Source organism: Triticum dicoccoides, chromosome 7A (assembly GCF_002162155.2).
Source record: "Triticum dicoccoides isolate Atlit2015 ecotype Zavitan chromosome 7A, WEW_v2.0, whole genome shotgun sequence".
In the NCBI taxonomy this organism is placed as follows: Eukaryota; Viridiplantae; Streptophyta; class Magnoliopsida; order Poales; family Poaceae; genus Triticum; species Triticum dicoccoides.
In genome coordinates, this window is record NC_041392.1 from 49,903,721 (window position 1) to 49,927,472 (window position 23,752).

Genomic DNA, 23,752 nt, shown 5'->3' on the forward strand with positions numbered 1-23,752 from the left:
GACCTTTTGAGGAAGTCCTGAATTAGGGGGTCTCCGGATAGCCGGACTATATCCTGTGGCCAGACTGTTGGACTATGAAGATACAAGATTGAAGACTTTTTCTCGTGTCCGGATGAGACTTTACTTGGCGTAGAAGGCAAACTAAGCAATACGGATATGTATATCTCCTCCTTGGTAACCGACCTTGTGTAACCCTAGCCCCCTCCGGTGTCTATATAAACCGGAGGGTTTTAGTCGATCCGTAGGACAACATACAATCATACCATAGGCTAGCTTCTAGGGTTTAGCCTCTTCGATCTCGTGGTAGATCAACTCTTGTACTACTCATATTATCAAGAACAATCAAGCAGGACATAGGGTATTACCTGGGTAAAACATCGTGTCCCCTGCCTCCTATTACCATCCGCCTTAGACGCACAGTTCGGGACCCCCTACCCGAGATCCGCCGGTTTTGACACCGACATTGGTGCTTTCTTTGAGAGTTCCACTGTGCCGTCACCATAAGGAAGGATGCCTCGTCTCATTGTTAAAAACAACATTACCGCCGGGGGAGCCCTGGCTGTCGGCCAAACCCTCCGGCTAGGCAGTTTCATCATGACCGCCCGTTCGGCTGCTGCACCGACGATGACTTCTCGGGTCATCGAAAACAGCCTCCACGTCGGCTCGGAATTTGCCGAGGAGATGGATCCAATGGAGCTCTCATCCCTAAACGAGCTCTTGGATCGCATCGCCGCATTGGGAGTCGCTAGGGACTATGATCGGATTGGGCTTAAACCCGATCAAAGGGAGATTAACTCTCCACCGGTCACCCATCATATTGCGGTGGTGGAGGAACAATGCGGCGATTCTTCCTCTATCTTGAGGATTAATTATGTCCGGATTCCTGAGCTCTCCGAGCCGGGTACCCGTTTACCGTAGGACATCATCCAAGCCCTGAACCTAGAGTCAGGCGGCGGGCCAGACTTATCGGGCAACATCCCGGAACCCGAACTTCCAAGATTGGAAACTCCTCGGCCCTCGGGTCTCAGATCGGATAAGGGTTCGGACTTAAATCCACCCACCCACCCAAACATAAACGATCTTTCCCACGTCAGGCAAGCGCTCCAGGAAACAGCACATCATTATTGGGACAGATTCCTCTTTGTGATGAACAAGGTTAAGGACTGTCGCGAGGAAGACGCAGTCTCATTTTTCCGCAATAATTGCACAGACAAGGGAATTCTTAACGCCATAAGTCGCCGTGACATATCACGCTTCGCTGACTTGGCGTCCATAGTACGAAAGTATTGTGCGATGGAAAGCTCCTGAAAAACCGAAACGAAATTTTGGGATAATCCGGCTCCAAATATACACCCAGTCCGAAGTAAAAGGGTGCACGATCATAAGACGCCCGAGTTCATTACAAAGAAGAAAAAACCCTCTACAGGGCGTGGAACCGTATTGTAGGGATGGCTCAACGGACCCTCCAAAATTCATAGTACAGCAGATACTATACCAAAGCATAGCCTTAGAGCATGTTGGGTACTCCGGCAGGTGGCCAAAAGTGGCGAGGATCTTCTCATCCCGGATGCCACAGAGCACCATCCCGGGGATAACAATACGGTATTAACAGTCTTTGAAACCTTCACATCAAATAATAAGCGCAAGCGAACAATCTGCAGCCTTGCCGAAATCTGCCATGCGGCAACAATAAATCCATGGAGTGACACGACTATTACCTTCAATGCCAGTGACGAACCTAAATTCTGAACAGCCCGAGCACCAGCTGCACTGGTCCTCAGTCCAATTGTGGACGACATTCGACTCACCAAAGTACTCATGGACGGTGGCAGTGGATTAAACCTCATCTATGAGGAAACTCTTCAAAAAAATGGAAATAGACTGGAACCGCATTGAGCAAAGCAGCACAACCTCTAGAGGAATCATCCCCAGTCGGGAAGCACGTTGTGCTGGGAAAATCACACTAGATGTGGTATTCGGCATGCCGGAGAACTATACGTCCGAAGAAATTACATTCCAAGTGGCCCCATTCAGTAGCGGATACCACGCCCTTTTAGGGCGGGAGGCGTTCATGATCTTCCAAGCCATACCCCATTACGGATACATGAAGCTTAAAATACCCGGGCCCAACGGAATCATCACTCTCGCTAGTGATCCGGACACAGCACTCCGCGCTGAAAACAAAACAGCCGCATTGGCACTCGAGGCACTATCCGAAGCCCTTTTGGCCGAGGAATTAACTGTGCTACGCTCCACAGTGGACAGGGATGACGTGATACTTGACAAGAGATCCAAGTCCTCCTCTTTTAAACCAGCGGATGAAATAGTCAAATTCCAAGTCCACCCAACGGACCCTACAAAAACAGCCTCCATCGGGGCACAGTTAAACCCCGTTGTGGACGCTGCACTACGAGAGTCGTTCCTGCGCGAGAATTGGGACATATTCATCTGGCACCCCTCAGACATGCCAGGAATCCCACGCAGGCTGGCCGAGCACAGCCTTAATATTATAAAGGGATTCAAGACGGCCAAGCAGACCCTTCGGCGTTTCTCCAAACCTAAGAGACAAGCTATGGGAGAGGAACTAGCCAGTTATTGGAGGCCGGATTCATTAGAGAAATAAAACTCCCGGACTGGCTAGCAAACCTGGTGATGGTACCAAAGAAGGATAAATCCTGGTGCCTATGTGTCGATTTCAAGGACCTCTACAAGGCTTTCCCAAAGGATCCATTCCCCCTCCCCCGCATCGATCAAATTATCGATGCTACCGCAGGACAGGATTCATTGTGTTTCCTCAACGCATACTCCGGCTACCACCAAGATGGCGGAGTCCGACCAAGCCGCAATGGCATTTATCACACCATACGGCCCATTTTGTTTCAACACAATGCCTTTTGGGCTCAAAAACACCGGCGCAACATATCAACGCATGAGTCAGACATGTCTGGAGAAACAGATCGGCAAAACAGTAGAGGCATACGTAGATGATGTGGTCGTCAAAACCAAACATGCCGACTCTCTAATAGACGACTTGAGGCTCACATTCGACAACCTCCGAATATATGACATCAAGCTCAATCTGGAAAAATGCGTTTTCGGTGTACCAGCCAGAAAGCTCCTGGGTTTCATTGTCTCCAGAGAGGAATTGAAGCAAATCCGGCCAAAATCCGAGCTCTGTCATAGTTGGCTATCCCAATGGACCTCAAACAAATCCATAAATTAACCGGATGTGTGGCGGCTCTAATCCGCTTTATCTCCCGCTTAGGAGAAAAGGCATTACCCCTTTATCGCCTCCTTCGGCGCACCCAACACTTCGAGTGGACGGACGCTGCCACAGCCGGATTGGAAGAAATAAAAGCCATAATGGCAACCAACCCAATCCTGGCTGCGCCAAACATCGGCGAACCAATGCTTTTGTACATTGCGGCAACTCATTAGGTTGTAAGCGCAGTGCTCGTTGTCGAACGAGAATCGGACGGACATAAATCCCCCCTTCAAAAGGCGGTATATTATGTATCTACCGTTCTCACTCCATGCAAATCACGGTACCCACATTATGAAAAGATAGCCTATGCGGTATTCATGGCATCCCGGAAGCTGCGACACTACTTTCAAGAGTGTTCAATTACAGTAGCCTCGGAAGTGCCACTTAATGATATTATAAACAACCGCGACGCCACGGGCCGGATTGCCAAATGGGCCATTGAGCTCTTCCCATTCGACATAACATACAAACCCCGGCGAGCCATTAAATCGCAAGTATTGGCCGACTTTGCCGCCGAATGGACGGAAGCCGGACTCCCTAAAGAGTTCGGCGCATACTCCAATTGGATCATGCACTTCGACGGCTCCAAAATGCTGGCTGGTCTGGGGGCTGGCGTCGTCCTGACGTCCCCAACCAGAGATATAGTTCATTACGTACTACATATACTGTATACAGACTCCAACAACGCAGCCGAATATGAAGCCCTGTTACATGGTCTTCGGATGGCAGTTTCCATGGGCATTCAACGCCTGGAGGTGCGTGGGGATTCAAACCTTGCAATATCCCAAATAAATAGAGACTTTGATGCCAAGGATCCGAAGATGGCGGCCTATCGCAACACCGTCCTAAAGATGTCAGCTCAGTTCGAGGGGCTTGAATTTCACCATGTGGCTCGGGAAAACAATCAGGTGGCAGATATCCTCGCCCGCATCGGCGCAAAACGCGATGCGGTCCCCCCAACATCTTCTTGGAGAGGTTGTTTAAGCCATCTGTGGTATGGGAGGGGCACACCGGTAACAATAGTCCGGACCCGGCCAAAATGCCTGATACCGAACACTCTGACATAATCGGAGGCTCTGCCACCGAAATAACACCTTCAACCCACGTAATAATGGCAATCATCGCCCCGTGGACAGAACCATTCTTGGCCTACCTAACTAGGTAGGAACTTCCCAAGGACCAAAATGAGGCATGCTGCATAGTGCGGTGATCTAAAGCCTACAGGGTCCATGAGGGAGAGCTGTATAAAAAAGCACTACCGGAGTCCTTCAAATGTGTATCTCCGAAGAGGAAAGATGGAAGCTTTTGGCAGAAATTCATGCCGGACTCGGCGGCCATCACGCCGCAGCCCGGGCCCTTGTAAGAAAGGCCTTCCGTATAGGTTTTTATTGGCCGACGGCCCAGGTAGATGCACAGGACTTGGTCCAACGCTGCGTCGATTGCCAGCTTTTTGCAAACCAAAGCCACATGCCACCCACCGCCCTCCAAACAACCCACATTACCTGGCCCTTCATGGTTTAGGGGCTTGACATGGTTGGACCTCTTAAAGGGGAACCCATAAGAAAAAATACTTACTGCTCATGGTGGATAAATTCACCAAATGGATAGAAGCCAAACCTGTTAAAACGGCCGAATCCGGATCGGTGATAGACTTCATATCCAGGGTTGTACACTGTTATGGCGTCCCCCACAGCATCATCACTGACAATGGCACGAACTTCACGGATAACGAGGTAAAACTCTGGTGCAGCAACATGGGCATTAAGCTCGATTATGCCTCTGTCTATCACCCACAAACTAACGGCCAAGTTGAGCGAGCAAATGGTCTTATCATGAGCGACATCAAACCCAGGTTAGTGTGGTCCTTAAAGGAGTCTAACACGCACTGGGTAGAGGAGCTCGACTCCGTACTCTGGGGGCTGCAGACCATGCCGAATCGTACTACCGGATACACACCCTTCTTTATGGTGTACGTCGCAGAGGTGGTTCTGCCCTGCGACATAATACATGACTCACCTCGATTGAGCATGTATGAAGAAAGAGAAGCCGAGCTCGATCGACAGGACATTCTGGACACCCTGGAGGAGGAGCGCGACGTGGCAAAAGCCCGTTCCGCATTCTATCAGCAACAGGCTCGCGGATACCAAAGCAGAGAAGTACGGGCCAAAACTTATAATGTTGGCGAGCTAGTTCTACGCCTGCCGGAGAAGAAAAAGACCAAGCTCGAGCCCAAATGGGAAGGTCCCTTCATTATTGACCAAGTTCTGACCAGTGAAGCGTACCGTCTACGGGATGCATCAAATAATTGACTTGAGCCAAACCCATGGAACACAGCCAGGCTCCGAAGATTCTACGCCTAGTGCCGGTTTCTATGTTCGTCTCCTTCCTCTGTCCATTTTTTGCATATACATTATCTGTCTTTTTTCTCTTTCTTTCTTTTATTCTTTCTCAAGGCCTTCAGGGTCCAACTTGTGCCTTGCTTGCACAATATTGACGCGCTAACCGCGCTCATTATACCTGGGGGCTTCTTACACAGAAGCTTAATTATTTATCTGGGCTTCATGCCCCGCACATGTGTTATTCTTCTGCATGTACCTTTTCTTCGCCATTATATGCATCGATATGACTTATGTTTTGGCCAAGCTGGGTTGCCTGGCTCTTGTATTTATGCCCTGCGTTCCCGTTAATTCGGCTAGGGCATAAGGGGAGCACCTCTGCGATTGTTACTGCCGGGTCAGCCAGATGTGTACCTCAGACTGGGTGAAGCCGAAAGCTAGCGTTCTTAAGGGAATATTCGGTCGGTGAACAAAAGATGATTTTTATTTATTTTCCATATGTGCCCCTAGATGTTTTTGCCTGCATCTCCTCTCGCAGTCCGTACATGCACTTTAGGGCATGCGTACCCAGGGAAAGGAACCCTTAATGGAACTATTCTCCCTGGAAGATGTTTCTTACTACCCATGTAATATAACATAACTAGTTGGGTACTTGTCTGTTCATGCACTAATGACCCCTACGCTTGGTTTCCACGCATACCCTAGTTCTTATATAACTGAGCGGGTATTCGAATACACTCCGGACTATCGGGTCCCGAGGTTGAAGTGAAAAGGTCCGCCATGACAAATGATTTACAATCCGGCTAGAAGACATTATACATGTCACTTTAATTACATAGTCATGTAGACTGACTAAATTCCTCTTCTATACCATCCAACAGGCTGTCTAGCCTACAATCCTGTTGGGAATACTCTGCGGCTAATTCTACTTGCCCATACACTAAGCTAACGGGGATCTCTTTCCCATCGGGCCCCATAGGTCCGACCTCGGCCATGTGGTTTGGGTCAGCCTTGGTATACCGCGTCTTCACCATAGCCCAAGCTTCCCTAGCACCTTAACGGCAGGCTGATATCTTCCATAATCGGAAGCGCCGCCGTGCTCCCTTGAGCTTCTCCGCAAGCCCTGCAATGCCTGCTGGCAGGGAGACGGATGGCCACAAGGCCTGGGCAATACCTTGCATCACCTGCCGAACTTGTTCGTGCAGTTGTGAGAGCTCGGGTAGAAGATCACACTACTAGGAAAAGGGCTACTAATGGCGCACCAGTTTTGCCTACTAATGGCGCATCACTGGTGCGCCATTAGTATCACGCCACTAGTATTTTTTACTAATGGCGCACCACTGGTGCGCCATTAGTATCTGGTATACTAATGGCGCACCACTGGTGCACCATTAGTATAGGCCACGGTGCACCATTAGTATAGGCCACTGGTGCGCCATTAGTATAGGCCACGGTGCGCCATTAGTATTTTTGAATTTTGAAGGCGGGAAAATAGTAGTGGTGCACCGTCTAACCCCCACCGTGCGCCATTGCTATTTTTGAATTTTGAATTTGGATCTGGATCGTGATTTATTTGCATTTTTTGCTAGTTTTTTTGCTCGTTTTTTGGCACGATATTATTTCAAATTTTGTTCCTGTTTTTGGATCTTGTACGTTCTTTTGCCGGAGAGGAGTTCGCCGGAGAGGAGGAGGAGGAGGTCACTGGAGAGGCGCTCGCCTACATCGCCGGAGAGGAGGAGGAGGTCGTCGGAGAGGAGTTCACCGAAGCATCAGAGAGGAGGAAGTAGAAACTATGAGGGAATGGGAGGAGAGGAGGGAGGAGGAGCTCACCGGAGATGGAGTGGAGGAGAGGAGAGAGTGGAGGAGAGGTGGAGTGGAGGAGGTGCGCCCAGCCATATATACGACATAGTAATGGCGCACCGTGGGCAGGTGCGCCATTACTAACTTTTTTTATTTTTTGATTTATTTTGAATTTTGAAGGCCGGAAGATACTAATGGCGCAGCATGGGCAGGTGCACCATTAGTAACTTTTTTATATTTTTTTGACTTATTTTGAATTTTGAAGGAGGGAAGATACTAATGGCGCACCATGGGTAGGTGCGCCATTAGTAAGTTTGAATTTTTTGCCTCTCCATATCTTAAAAGCCCTATATCTTTTTTTCTGTTAGGTTTTTGAGGATTTTAAAAATGTTTAACGGGGTTCCCTCGAATAAATTCGGATGTAACTTTTCGAGTAGATGATTTTTCATATAAAAAACTTTTTCATCCGAGTTCGTACGCAAAAGTTATGCCCATTTTTACAAATTCTCGAGAAATTTTGCAAAAAAGTCGAAAATTCATGTTTGTAAATTTTGCTAACAACTAGACCACATATCACATGTGAATCTTATTTTCTTTTTTTTTTGACATTTCTATCATTTTCTTTTTTTTGAAACTGAAAAGGTTGTCCGGGGGGTGCAAATGTTTGGGCCAAGTTACTAATGGCGCACCGTGGCATGGTGCGCCATTACTAGTTCAACTAGTAATGGCGCCCCACTCCCACGATGCGCCATTACTAGTTAACTAGTAATGGAAACTAGTAATGGCGCACCACTCCCACGGTGCGCCATTAGTAGTTTTGAAAAAATTAAAGAAAAATTTACTAATGGCGCACCGTAGACGTGGTGCGCCATTAGTATTTGCACACTAATGGCGCACCAACACATGGTGCACCATTAGTATATAGTAATGGCGCACCACATGTCTGGTGCGTCATTAGTGTCAATTCCATCTATAGCCCTTTTCCTAGTAGTGTCACCCGCAGACCCGGGCATCTCCTCCATGGGACGACCCGTCAGCATACCTGCAGACATAAGTCTGTTAGCCGAATTCTCTGCCGCACTCTTTTAAAGGTTCGTTCAAGCAATTAATGAAAATGCCGCGTCGAAGCCGCTTATTCTCCTTCGCGGAGTCCGCAAGCTGGGCTCGAACATCTTTCAATTCCACGTTCAGCTTGGTATTGGCGTCTTGGAGATTGTTTTTCTCCTGCACGACCTTAGTCAGCACGCATTCGCCAGCCTTTAGCTGCTGTACGACATGCTGGTCCTCCGGATTCTCCCTGAAGTCATCTGCAATATCTATTGTTAGATCTGCAGCCATGCCGCACACTATATGGTACCTATCATTCTTTGAAACAAATGTTACCAGCTGGGGACTTTTCAGGTTTCTTCAATGTGGCAACGGCGGCCCGAAGTTGAGTCTTGCATTCCTCCAGCTCCTCTGACAGTCGAGTATTCTTCTCTGTAAGAACCTGCACAATAAATGATCCTTAAATCAGTTGTGCCAACTGTTTCAAGTCTCAGGGGCTACTGATACATATAATCGTCAGATTTGCTTACCCGTACATCCCTTACATACTGGTCCGTGGCTCTGGCTAGACCATTTTGAGCAGCACGGAGGTACGCGTCTCTAGAATTGAAGGCATCAAATGCCTTTGTTGAGAAGCAAGCGTCACGGAGTACGGCCCGGCAACGCCTATGATTCATGGTGCTCTCCACTTCCGAATTTGTAGCAGACAGTCTATCCGCATCCTCTGTAGGAGGAGTATCCGGCGTCCGCCCCATGTCGGCTTCCGCCTCTATGTCCGGCCCTGGAGCCCGACTGGTGGAAGCATGATCGGCATCCTCTCCGGACATATTTCGGCGAGCATTTTTTCTATTAAAGAAACATGGACGTCATTACATTTTGAGAAAGACGACAACCACGGAGCGGGGTTTTTTGTCATACCTCTGCGTCGGCGTCTCCGTCCTGACCACCTTCCTTTTTGGCTACCCGGCCTCAGTGCCTCTTATTGGCGAGTTGCTACGGGTTCGGCACGGCGTCCCGAATGCCTTCCCTGTAAAACACCATATGTATATGGTAGGTGAAGTGTCTAAAAGGGGATCCTAGATTTTGGAGTTGGGATTTTGGTTTTTCTTACTTGCGACGCAGGGAGCAGTCCGGGATAGTCGGCCATAATGGCCACCATGGCGTCATCACAGCTCAATTGATAGAACTGCCTATCTATCAGCTCCACGAATATGTCCGAATCTTCTTCGAGTCCGGGACCGAGGGCCCGGTCAGGGTCCTCCGGTTGTGGAGATGGGTTATTGACCTCCTTTACGGCTCTTCGCAGTTCCTGCCGTAAAATGGCAAGGTGAGTACCTACGACAAAGAATGCGGGAAGAATGGAAATAAGGAGGTATAACTCACCCAGCTTGGTGGGTTGTACATGGAGAATCCATCCCGTGGCTTGATGCGGATGAACTCCTCTTCCTCTCCCTTGTACAACTCAGTCAGAATTTTTGCTAAAGCAGCAGCGGTGTCCGGTCCCTTACGCCCGCAACGAGTGGCATCATCTTCCCCATTAAAACACCACAGGGGGTGCCCTTGATATTGAAGTGGCTGCACTCCCCGCATTATGCATATTGACATAACCTCGATTACTGTCAATCCTTATTGAGCCAGCGCTTTAATCCGGTTCATCAGGTAAAGGACTTCTCCGTTGTCTTCCTCCTGGGGGCTCCGTGGGCGCCAACTTCGACGTTTCTTCAGAGGAGCATTATTGATCTCAGGAAAACCCCGCTGAACAGGGTCCGGAAGGGGGACGTCCTCCATATAAAACCATTCTGAAGGCCAGTCTTCGGACATCTTCTTCGAAGTACCGGACAGGTATCCGGTTTCGGTGATGCGCCATATTTCGGCTCCGCCCACTTGGTAAAGTGACCCCTTCTATGTGCGGGGGACGAGGCAAAATAACCTTTTCCACAGCTCGAAATAAGCCTTGTAGCCCAGGAATAACTCGCAAAGGGCAACGTAGCCGGCGATGTGTAATATGGAAGCAGGGGTGAAATTGTGCAGTTGGAGGCCGTAAAACTCCAGGAGCCCGCGGAGGAATGGATGAATTGGAAATCCGGGTACCCTTAATAAGTAAGGGACAAGGCACACCCGCTCCCCTGTAGAGGGGCTGGGTAAGCTCTCCGCTTTCTCCCCGCCATTGTAGGTGGCGAACCCGGCTTGGACGGAAACCATATATGCTGGAGGGAGAAATCCCTGAGTCTGCAGTTCGATTAATCGACTGTGTGAGATAGAACACCTCTCCCAATCACCGGGCTTAGGGATACGGGGGCGAGAGGAGGAGCTGCGGTGGTCGGCCATGTTGGAGTGGATTTTTTCCGAAGCGCGCGTGATGGATTCTCGCTGTGGGAGGATGGTATGGATTGGATCTAAGAATCCACATCCCTTTAATAGACAACTTATTTATCTGGCTAGGGGGTGAATGTAAAAACGCCCTGGCTCCTCGTATTCATTCGACGCGTGGAAGATAGCCCTTATGGGGCGCAGAAGCCAAGAAGTCCAACATTTATGGGGCCGGACACTACTTAACCAACATTTAAAATTTGGACCCGCCTTGCAATGCCGAAGACAATACTGCATGTCGGACTTGACGTCATTGAAGCCTGGTTCGGGGTCTACTGAGGGAGTCCTGGATTAGGGGGTCTCCGGACAGCCGGACTATATCCTTTGGCCGGACTGTTGGACTATGAAGATACAAGATTGAAGACTTCGTCTCGTGTCCGGATGGGACTTTACTTCGCGTAGAAGGCAAGCTAGGCAATATGGATATGTATATCTCCTCCTTGGTAACCGACCTTGTGTAACCCTAACCCCTTCCGGTGTCTATATCAACCGGAGGGTTTTAGTCCGTAGGACAACATACAATCATACCATAGGCTAGCTTCTAGGGTTTAGCCTCTTCGATCTCGTGGTAGATCAACTCTTGTACTACTCATATTATCAAGAACAATCAAGCAGGATGCAGGGTATTACCTCCATCAAGAGGGCCCGAACCTGGGTAAAACATCATGTCCACTGCCTCCTGTTACCATCTGCTTTAGACGCATAGTTCGGGACCCCCTACCCGAGATTCCCCGGTTTTGACACCGACACCTCCTAATTGGCAGCTTTGGCGCAAGCTAGGATAAAGAGCACTCCTGAATTTGGGAAAAGATCATCAATTTGCAAATGTTTGAGTTTACAAAAGTTCACGCATTTGAAAAAGAAATAAAAATAAAAGGAAAGGAAAAGGAAAATAAAAATAGAAAAATAGAAAAATAGAAAAATAGAAAAAAGAAAACCGAGTAAACCTGATGACAAGGAAAAGCACAAGAAAAAAACCCCAAAAAAACATGCGAAAAAATATGGGAATAATCTCTTCATGGGCCGGCCCATTTTTCATGTAGTGTTGGGAGGTGCTGTGCGCTAGTTAGCGAAATTGCCTATAACTGCGAAATCACTAATTAAGGAGCACTCTTTGCAAGGTTTACTCCCACCTTCCAGGTTGCGACAATTGGCGCAATGCATGTGCCCTACTTGTTGCAACCCGGGAGTTTCCCCCTTTTTCGTAGATCCGTTCGTTCAATACGGTTTACCTCTTAAACCCTGCATCCAACTTTCAAACCGCTGGATTTCTCGCATCGAGATCTTCAAACTAGATCCCATGTTGATAAGTTTTAACGAACTTTTGTCACGAAAAAACCTGGACGAAAACACCAAACGGGAGCACTTTTTTCCTTTTCTGAAAGAGGCATGACTGTGCTTGTCGCAGCAGCAAATCCGTGCCTCTCGTGGAAGAAAAAAAAGAAACACATTTTTTTCCGTTTCCGAGCGCGGAAGCAAATCTGTGCCTCTTGCGGAAGGAAAAAAAGAAAGCGTGTATTTTTTTGTTTCCGAGAGGCAAATCCGTGCCTCTCGCGAAAGCAAAATCATGCCTCTCGTGAAAGAAAAAAAAACACATTTTTTCTGGTTTCCGAGAAGCACAGCCGTGCTTCTCGCAGAAGTAAATCCGTGCCTCCCGTGGAAGAAAAAAACGCAGTTTTGCTTTTAGTCGGGGCAAAAAAAATGCGTTTTTTCGTGCAAAAAAGTTTTTTTCGATTTTTTTGTCCAAAAGCTAAGAAAGACCGGTGGAAAACCAAAAAACCATCTAAAAGGGCGAAAGCGCGTGCGAAAAAAAATTCTGATAGAAGCGTCCAGAACGCGGCACATGGCGGCGGGTAAGAGCAGCCCATCCTAAGTGACTCTTGGGGAGGCTCCTGAAGGAGCACTCCTTAGTTAGTTGCTCCTTTATTGCTTATTCAAAACGTCGCAAAGAAAAATAGCAATTATTTTGCTCAAAAAATAGCAGACCTAATTGTACCAACCAAATTACAAAGACCGCAATAAAAAACAATTTACAAAATTGTCGTGCGTATCTTCTTCCAAGTAAAAAGCCCAGGGAAGCACAATACTGTTACATGCAAAACAAAACTTATCGGTCCAAGAATAGCATAGTCGACTTGGAATTAAAGGTTCCTTTGAAATAAATGTATAAACAAGAAAAATGTTACCAACAAAAAGATTTATTTTGACTTTTCAAATATGACACCTCAAAATATTATGTCTAACTATACACACATAAAAATCTATATGTATAACTATTTTTAAACTTGAACATCTTTGTTTCTTTTGTGTACCTTTTAAAAAAAATGTAACTGCCCAAGTAAAATATTAAGGACTAAAATTATGAATCTTAATGCGACCTAGTAGCTATTCTCGTCTATATCCCCTAAAAAAATCTATTCTTGTCTATAATTAAAATGCTGCTATAGTGTTTGTAATGTGCCTCCAGCGAGCCACTAGTTAAAAAAACTTAGGGCCAGTTCTTTTGGTGGCTTCTAGAATAAGCTGAAATAAGCTGCCCCTATCCAGTCTATTCTAAAAGTCCAATCAAATTTATTTTTTTAGAAGCCTAATAGTTGAGACTTGATTAGTAGGCTTCTAAAATGAAAATTTTGTTGAGCTTCTAGAATAATCTGGATAGGGGGCAACTTATTCTGGAAGCCCAAAAAAGCTAGGAAAAGAACTGACACTTAGAACCACAACGCTACGTAGGAGCAGAGGCACCTTAACCTCCAACAGCGAATTGAGCATCTCCTTGATCTCGTGCACCCATGGCCCAACAGCGGATAGGTTCTTCCCAGGTTGATTAATCATCTGCACCAGTGTCTTCTTGTCCAGCTCTAGATGTGCTCGCTGAATATAAAGATCGATCGCCACCTGGATTGCCATTCTGCATGCCAAAACTTCCGCATACTCAGGATTAGTAATACATGGAAAGAAATGACATATACCGGCCAAGAAAGCTGCATATTGTGATCCCTAAACACCGCACCCCTGCCACCATTATCTCCATGCTTCGAGACCGTGCCGTCGGAGTTGATCTTCACCCATCCATCTTGAGGAGGCTCCCATTTTTGGATGGTCTTCGGCTCCGGTTGTGGCGCCCTCGTCTCATGCGCAGGTTTTCCAATATGTCAAATGCACCTTCACTATAGCTAATATTTCATGTGGCTGATTCCATATGCCACCTATAGCATGATCTCCTTCTCATCCGGCCCCGGCAAACTATTCCAGCAGCCAGGTGGTAAGAGCGCCTTGAGAATTCAAGTGACATGGTGGGATCGCCACCATTACTCCCAACACTTCGCACAACTGCTACCAGAATAGGACTGAATGTTGGCATGCCCAGAAACGGTGAACCATGGTTTCCTCTCTGCCACATGCAACACAAAAAACACCTAGCTTTATCCGTCAATGATGGAGCTCCGCGCCCACGGCAAGACCATTTCGTATCATTCGCCACAAATAAATCTTGACCTTAGCTGGTGCACTAGTTTCCCACATGCCATGTACCCTTTATGTTTGGATGCCGATCGAGCTAGATGCCTTCGGCTGTCCGGTTCTAGCTCTGTTCAGAGACATCCTCAAATGATAAGCAGATTTTACCATGAAAATGCCGTTCTTCGTAAAGTTCCAAGCTAAAAATTCATCAGCTCCCGGGCCCCCAATTGCGATTTGCTTGATATCTATAGCATCCGCTGGGGTAAACACGGCCTCCACTTTTTCCTCATTCCATATTATTCCATCATCACTCAAAAGGTCAGCGACCTGTAATCCTTGTTCAAGAATTCATCCGATTAACCAGTTAACTTGCCGATTAATCCCTGCTCGTAGGGTCACCGAGTAGCCGATAAACTGAAAAATCGTCCGATTAATTGATTAAATGGCCGATTAACTTGCCGATTCACCGATTAATCCCCTACTCGCCAGCCAACCGAGCAGCTACCAGTTAACGATTTCCTCAACAATACCTGTAATTCCCTATATGAAAATCTTACCTTAATTAAGGTTGCGAGCTTCTGCTGCGAGGTATCCAGGGATCATGGTGAATATTGATGTGCGCTCCATTCCCAATCCCCCAAATCAATCCTTCCCTAAGCAAATCGCATCCATGTAGTATGCTCCACAAAGTGTATGATGACCCTGATGATGGACAAGTGGCAGACAAGATTGTATCATCCATGAAGTACCGTGCTTTTAGCACTCTCGCACATAGACAAGTAGGGACTTGTAAAACGTGCCATGCTTGCTTGGACAACAGGGCTTGGTTGAACGCTTCGGGGTCCCGAAACCCCATTCCACCATCACGCTTGATAGTGGCCAAATTTTGTGTTTTCACGCTTTTCTGAAAGTTAATCGAGATCTGACCCCAGTTTGTAAAAAAAATCGGGATCTGACCCTTTTGCTACCGCCGGGCACCTTGGCGGTAGGGTTGTACAACCTACCACCAGGGACCTTGGCGGTAGGAAACACCCTACCACCAAACATGCTGGAAGTAGCCTGTACAACCCTACCGCCAAGGTGCCCGGTGGTAGGTGCGAGCATGCACCGTGTTTCATACTTAGAATTTTTTTTCCTGTAGGGTGTGCAACCCTACCACCATGGACCTTGGCGGTAGGTTGTTATACCCTACTGCCATGGACTCTGACGGTAAGAAAAGGATCAGATCCCGAATTTTTTGCCAAGCAGGGTCAGATCTCGATCAAGTTTCAAAAAAGTGTAATAACACGAAATTTAGCTCTTGCTAGCACACATCTTCTTCCACGTGATCCAATGAACCTTTCTTTCATCATTCATTGCACCCCACCCCATCAGAATTTCAAAGAGATCAAAGTCAGGTCCCGGCACATCTTCTTAGAGAGGTGAAAACAACTCATCCGCTGACTTTTCCTTTGGAACATTCAGTAACATGCTTGAAAGTGTCATCCTTGGACCTTCCAACCAGTGTTAGAAGTCCCAAATAGCACCCACTAAGAGCTTCAGACTGAATACCAACCACCTGCTTCACTTGCTCCTTCATTTCACTCTGGCTCCCCTTCCAAAAAAATATAGACGACTTCTGCAAGTTTACTTTTTGTCCTGAAGATTTCTCATATTTGACAAGGATCTGCTCGAGAGTCTCCATGTTTCCCCTTGAACCATCGAGGAAAACAATGCAGTCATCCGCAAACAAAAGATGACTAACATGGGGGCCAGTGCTCCCAAACATAAAACCTTCAGTTTGCTTGTCTTGTTGTGCTTTCTTTAACAGTGCGAAAAGCCCTCCACACAAAATAAAAAAAGATATGGTGACAAGGGATCGCCATGTCTGAGACCATGAGAAGGTGAGAAGTTCCTCAAACTACCCCCCTTAAGCTTAACAGAAAATCTCGCCGACGTAACACATCGCATGATCATGGAGACCCGCTAGGGGGCAAAACCAAACTGAGCCATCATCTATTCCAGAAAAATCCACTCCACCATGTCATATGTCTTCATCATATCCACCTTCACCATGCACAAGCTCTTCTTCTTTCTCTTCCTGGTTCGTATTGCATGTACACACTCGTATCTTACCAAGACATTACCCGTGATCAACCATCCCCGAACAAATGCGCTCTGTTCCTCTGAAATAAGAATAGGGGGATGCCCTTTAGACGATTTGCAAGCACCTTAGTAGCGATCTTGTACAACATGTTACAAAGATTAATAGGCCAAAACTGCAAAAGTAACTCCGGTGAGTTTACTCTCGTAATCATAACACTGACTGCTGCATTAAAAGCATCCAGAGTCAAGGCCCCATTAAGAAACTCCCGGACATCCCGGCATACATCTCTTCTAACCAACGACCAGTGTCGTTGGTAGAAGAGGGCAGGAAGCCTGTCGGGTCCTTGCGCTTTTGTCGGTCCCATCTGAAAGAGAGCAACTTTAGTTTCCTCATCTGAAATATGGGATGTTAGTTTAATGTTCATATCATCAGAGAACACCTGATCTATGTTCTTCAACAAAGCATGGGCATCGATAGACCCTTCCGATGTGAAAAGTTTCTCATAAAACCGTACTGCCACTTCTCTCATCTCCTCATCATCGGTGCACTTCGTCCCATCATCCCTCCGTAATGCCCTGGTCATATTCTTCCTCTTACGGTGGGATTCCTAGTTCTGAAAATACTTTGTATTTTGATATCCAGCTCATAACCAGTCTACCTTTGATCTCTCTCTGTATAGCAGCTCTTCCCTTGCACAAATCTCTTTCAGCTGCGCCTCGATCTCCCGGAACTCTAGTGAGGGTTCCTTCCATTAGTACATCAACTCTAGTGAGGCCATTGACTATCATCACTGCCGCGGACAGTGGCCACGAGGCCCTCAAAGCGCAAAGCTATTGCTGGCGAAATGCTGGACCATTGACTATCATCACTGCCGCGGACAGTGGCCACTAGACCCGGATCGGCGGCCACGAGGGCAAAGCTCGAGAGGCTTGGCCTCTGCATCAATTTCCCCGCACGTTGCAGGTTCGCAAGAAACGCCCTGATTCTGCGGTACTTGACTACTGATTTGGATTTGTGCAGGAAACACCTTTGTTTTTATCTTTGAGTAATGCGATCAACAAAAAACTCTTGTATGTTTCCTTTTTTTTTGCATGGTGAAAACTCTTGTATGTGGCTGGCGTGAGTTGCGTCCTTCCCCGAACCTACTACCTACCTACTCATGGACTAATTTGGCATGGATTATGGGTTTAGTATCAGGCCATTTTAGCTGCGCTGCAGTCTCGAGTGATCGAATTATGTACACCAATTATGTTGACTTGTGAGTTTGTCACTGGCAGAATGCAATCGGTACGTCGACCAGCCGTATAGAAGGCTAAAGACTTTCAAGTTTCAATTCCTTGTGTTTGACGTGCCGTGTAGGACGTCTTCAAACGTGCCTTTTATATTGAGTAATAACCATGTGATGAGTACTCCCCACGTCGTCTTGGTTCCTCAGTGCTCAACATATTTGAGTATATATTTTATTTTGTGCGAAAAGGATCCGGATCTATTATAAAAATTCATATGAAGTACAAAGCACATCAACATAATAAAAATTACATCAAAATCCTTAGACCATCATATGACCCCTGCTGCCATCAGAACGAGCAGTTATCTCCACTACCTTGCTCTCGAAATAGGCTCTTGTCCCGCTTTATAGATAAATTACTGGAGCCGGCTCCATCTTATTGATGACATATGTGAAGTCTCCGTACACGTGCTCCCAAAGATCAGCGTCCGGAGCCGCAGTGGTTGCCTTTGAACCCATGAAAGGATCTACAACTCCTGACACCATATCTCGTTCTTGCGCACGTACGATGAACCTCGCCATCAAGGAGATGGCAGGAGGCTACGCCGGAGCTTCGCTGACTACGTCCAGACGGACAATCTCGTGGAGGATCGAAGCCCGGAAGACAAACTCAAGAAGAAACACCGCCATCGGCCCAAGTGCCGCACCTGCGAGAACTAAAAAATTCTAACCTAAACTACTAGCCAGAGAGGAGGCACCCGGATACCCCTTCTGGCCACCGGCCGCCGGAGCGGCATGCATAGTGGATGCGAATTCACAGGCTCATCGATGAAGCCTGGAAGAGAGAGTTTGCCCTAGCGACTGAGGGGAAGGGGGTGAGATGTTGGGAAAAGAGTGAGGCACGAATGAAGGTGGCCGGTCGACTCCATCCAACATACTTGGTATATAACTTACACAACACATACATGAGCTAGCAGAAGTAGTTAGCTCATTTGCTAATTCACACGAGTTATGTTGAGCTAGTGGGTTTGTGAGGGGCGCTCGTGGATTTCTATTAGAGAAACCGCCCAAAGTTCGTTTCCACAAAGTGTACACAGATACTTTCAAACAGCAAAATGGATCTAAAGTAAGTATCATGCGCAGAGGAGACAAATCAGACATATCCATTAGTACATATATTTTTCTTTCCAAAGGAGCACCAAGCAGTTGTAACAACCATCAAGTTCAGGAAGGGCTGACTTCGCAGCCATAGGGTAGTACCAACCATAGAGTAGTACTTAGCTTAGCAGCCGGAGAAGAATTGACTGTTTCAAGTCGTTGTGATGCAAAGTCGTCTCATCTTCTCCTTCAAATACTCATCAACTAAACTTGGGATAGCTGACCACATGTGGCAATGCAAAGTCTCTTCTTCGTTTTGTCCCTTTGCACAGCATATTTGGTACTTCCTCTGTTCATTTTTATAAAACATTTTAGACTATTCAGACAGTGCCCAAAAAATTCAAAACTAGTTGTCTAAAACGTCCTATAAAAAACGAACGGAGGGAGTAAAGTTCGCACGTACACCAGCTAGCTGAAGTAGTCAGTTCTCACCAAACAGAAAATGGCGACCCCACTCACCTCGCTACTCCTCTCCCTACCCCAACAATGGCAGCCCGTTCTCTTGGCACTTCTCTCCATCCTTTCCCTCCTGCTGTGGAGAAGGAGCTCGTCCAGGAAACGGCTCAAGCTGCCACCAGGCCCTGCGAGGGTGCCCCTCCTGGGCAACCTGCACCAGCTTGGCCCCATGCCGCACCGGACCCTGCGAGACCTGGCGCGGGTCCACGGGCCGGTGATGCAGCTGCAGCTCGGCAAGGCGCCGACGGTGGTGCTGTCGTCGGCGGAGGCGGCATGGGAGGCGCTCAAGGCTCATGACCTCGACTGCTGCACGCGGCCCGTGACTGCGGGGACGAAGCGGCTGACCTACGATCTCAAGAACGTGGCGTTTGCACCCTACGGCACGTACTGGCGGGAGGTGCGCAAGCTTCTCACGGTCGAGCTTCTCAGCACGCGCCGTGTCAAGGCGGCTTGGTACGCACGCCATGAGCAGGTATGCCGTATGCCTAGTCATGGTGCACCGAAAATGTATACCTTTTTCCCTTCATTGACTCGATCAAGATGATACAACCACGTAGAGTTTACATCTGATATCGGCAGTCAAACGAGCACAGTCTGTCTAGCTAGTTACTTAAATGTTGTATATTGTATTCATGATTAGGTGGAGAAACTGATGAGCACGCTGAGCCATGCAGAAGCAAAGCCAGTGGCGCTGGACGAGCACATCTTGAGCCTCTCCGACGGTATCATCGGCACGGTAGCGTTCGGCAACATCTATGGCAGTGATAAGTTCTCCCAGAATAACAGTTTTCAGGCCGCACTCGACGATGTTATGGAGATGCTATCCAGCTCCGGCTCCTCCGCGGAGGACTTGCTCCCCGGAGTCGTTGGCCGCCTTGTTGACCGCCTTACCGGATTCGTAGCCCGCCGCGAGCGAATATTCACACAGTTAGACGCCTTCTTTGAGATGGTCATCCAGCATCACCTGGACCCTAAGCGTGTGCTGCCTCAGAATGGCGGTGACCTCATTGACGTCCTCATCGACCTCTGGAAGAAACCACGTGACACATTTAGCTTCACCAAGGACCACGTCAAGGCCGTAATCTTTGTAAGTCATAATAATTCAACACTTACAGCCCATGCATAGATTCTTAAGAAAAGAAATCAAAGCTGGTAATAACATTAATCATTGATTATGTGCAGTCGACGTTCGTTGCTGGCATTGACACTAGTGCAGCAACGATTATGTGGGCGATGTCGGAGCTGGTCCGGAAGCCGCGCGTGCTCAAGAAGGTGCAGGACCATATTAGGGCCTTGGTGGGAGGCAACAAGAGAGTGAAACCAGAAGACATGCCCAAACTCAGCTACCTCAGGATGGTGGTGAAGGAGACCTTGCGGTTGCACCCGGCAGCACCGCTTCTACTGCCAAGGGAGACCATGCGAGACATCAAGATCAGTGGGTATGACGTGCCGGCCAAGACACGGATCTATGTGAATGCATGGGCGATCGGCAGAGACCTGATAAGCTGGTCTAACGACCCAGATGAGTTCAACCCTGATAGGTTTGAAGTAAATGATATAGACATCAAAGGCGAGCATCCAGAGCTAATGCCGTTTGGCGCGGGACGGCGGATATGCCCAGGCATCTCCATGGCCATGGCCACCATCGAGTTTACGCTTGCCAATCTGCTCTTCAGTTTTGAGTGGGCGCTCCCAGAGGGGACGACAACAGATGATGTGAACATGGAGGAAGAAGGAAGGCTCATCTTGCACCGAAAGGAGCCACTCGTACTCGTTCCCGCCGCATACCACCACGACCTTGAATAGAGTGCCACCACCATGCCATATGCGACCTAATAAAGATGGAAACATCCTGGACTAGTGTCTCACTAAAATGCCGTATGCACAAGTTGGCCAATTTTCTTATTTCGTGTAAAAGTGGGAGTAAAGTGGGCCTTTTTCGTTATCTTATAAAAACTGAATTTACTCGCATATATTTACTGCCGCCAAATCTACAATGACACCTAGATATATTGTTTTGTCGCTTGAATTACTCTGAATGTTCTGAAACCAAATCGAATTATCCCTGCTACTTTTTCAGGACACACGCATATTTATTGCTTTGAGTACACGGCAGCCTTATCATACAATATTGCCTATGTGGCGTATACACATTTCCCAGGACACACACATATTTATTCATAGACCTAATAAAGAAAACCCAGAGCCGTTACACTTGTCCATATTAGATCTTAATATTTCAGCGTTCTTACTGGCGAGGCATTTCATTGGCTCAGAGTAGCCAAGAAATGAGATTGCATTTTTTGCTATTTGGGCACGTCAAGTAGGCACAGCCAGCATTTAGGAAAAAAAAGGGCACTAGGGAGAAGGACTGTCTAGCAAAAAAACCACACATATTGTTCTGTGAATCACACGAATATGGAACGGATAGAGTGAGTGAGTACAACAGAGCCGTTGTGCTGGTGGGAGGCAACCTCCAACTGAATCAACTAGTGGAGGTTGAGAGCGGACCCCCAACTAATAATCAAGTAATGGATGCTGACATTTTTTTTTCTTTTTGAGATGATGGAGGGTGAGATCCATTAGGAAACATCCATAGCTCGACCAAGGTTTGCTCTCAATGTGGCGACATGGGTGGGCCTTGCAAATCACAGAAATGCCTCGAAGCATGGCAATGTCAATTATGTGTGCAATTTGTGGCTTTGGTAAAAGAAAAGTAGACCCCCATGAAGCTTAAACCTCGTTTGGATGTTTAAGTTAGGTTTCAAGTCCTCGAACTGGAATTAAATATGGCAGAGTTCTATTGTTTGGATGCACAACGAAAACGAATAGGAGATGTAGATCCAGTTCTTTCTGAATTGGACAACAACTTCAGTTAGAGCTCCCCAATACCGAGCTCCACCCGTGTAAACTTTGAAACTAGAGGTATCCTTTTTTTTCGACCCAGTTCGAGCATCTAGCTTCTAGTGCGGGCGCGATCCAGTGGGACAACATTGATGCTCCTATCACCATGGTGCGCTCCTTCTCACCGCACCTTCCAGCAATCACCAGCATCCCCTTGTTGTAGATAGGCAATCAGTTTGGTTGCTCTTGACCCACTAAAGTTGTTGATCATGATGTCTATTGCTCAGTAAATTTAGAAACTTGACGTCTTGATCTTTAACGAGTTTTTTAACTTGATTCACAAGAAATTTTACTCCTTGAGCACATGTGAGGCCCTATAGAAAGAACATGAAAAAAGTGGTTTATGTCTTTCTGCTATCCGATCACAACACTATTTTTTGTTCAACAAGCTCCATCCATGACATGTTACCAGTACTAATTTGCATGTGCTTGGCAAATAGATCGGAGTACAGTTCCACGGTGAATACATGAAACCTATAGTGTGACATAGAGCACAATTGACAAGAAAAACCTTAACACTATTAATTATAGAAGTTCTTTTATAGTTCAACAAGGCATTATGAGCTTCAACATTCAATTGTGTTTATTTTGTAAGATATTATATATTCACACCCAAGGTGGATTTGCGTAGACAAGATTGAGCAGAGAGAAAGCAAGGAAGGGAAGAGAGGCCCAAACTTATCATTGTGTTTCAACAATCATTTGCACGGGGCCAAAATGTTACCAAGTTGTGAGCTTGAGAGATATCGTAAACTCGACAGTCACTTGTAGATGACACGCCACAAGTGTGTTAGTAGTGGATGATGTAGTCTTGGGTACCGCCTTTAGACATGCTTTGTTGCAATATTTATGATATAACACATCTTACTCTTACCAGATAACACACTGGCCGTGTGTTAAAGTGGACATTTGTAGAACTAGAAACTAAAAGTTTTAAACCACACGAAGTAAACGATTGCGTGACTTGCACTCAGTCTATTTTCATAGATGTTTAGAAACTTTGATTTGCAATGATGCAATTTTCTTTAGCGTGGAAGTTGGAGTACCAACTATTAATTGCTAAAGATTTTGAGTTTGGTTGGGGTGCGCCTATCCGGTACAAGTGCCTATGTAGTATCTGACAGTGTCGCTGATCATCTCATATAAAGAGGCCCAGCCCCACATATAGTATATATAAACCTTGAATTTGGGTATGATTTGAATTATGGGATTAATGTACTTTTCACTCTATGCTTGCAACTGAATTGAATGGTTGAAGTATTTCCAAGGCTACTCCATTATCAGAATCAGCCACATTGTAGGTTGTGTCATCACGTAATTATCGAATCAATGCACTTGATCACCACCTTGTAATCCTAACTAAACTAAATGCTTTAGCTTGAGCTATGTTTGTCCTGCCCCAATAGCAATTCTACTATGTCTCCGAAAGTCTGAATCCCAGTCATACTGAAGTGTTGAGAATCACTTCTATTTTTCCAAACATTGGGAAAAGAAAATTATACATATACTTTCATACAAATAAATAAGGGATAAGAGAAATGATTTAAACCACATGCTTCTGTTCCATATTCCTATATCATGACAACAACATAGTAAAATCAAAAGTGGTTAACTGTTTCTTATTTGGACTTCACTAATCTCTA

General features: G+C 46.8%; 1 protein-coding gene across 1 annotated transcript; it reads left to right on the forward strand.

The window, feature by feature from the left end:
* Positions 1-19,147: 19,147 nt before the first annotated feature.
* LOC119331956 (4-hydroxyphenylacetaldehyde oxime monooxygenase-like) lies at positions 19,148-21,152 on the forward strand. The gene is made up of 3 exons (XM_037605131.1): positions 19,148-19,677; positions 19,846-20,292; positions 20,388-21,152. Exons 1-3 carry the CDS (start codon positions 19,192-19,194, stop codon positions 21,009-21,011), a joined length of 1,557 nt encoding a protein of 518 aa, XP_037461028.1. The 5' UTR covers positions 19,148-19,191; the 3' UTR covers positions 21,012-21,152.
* Positions 21,153-23,752: the final 2,600 nt, after the last annotated feature.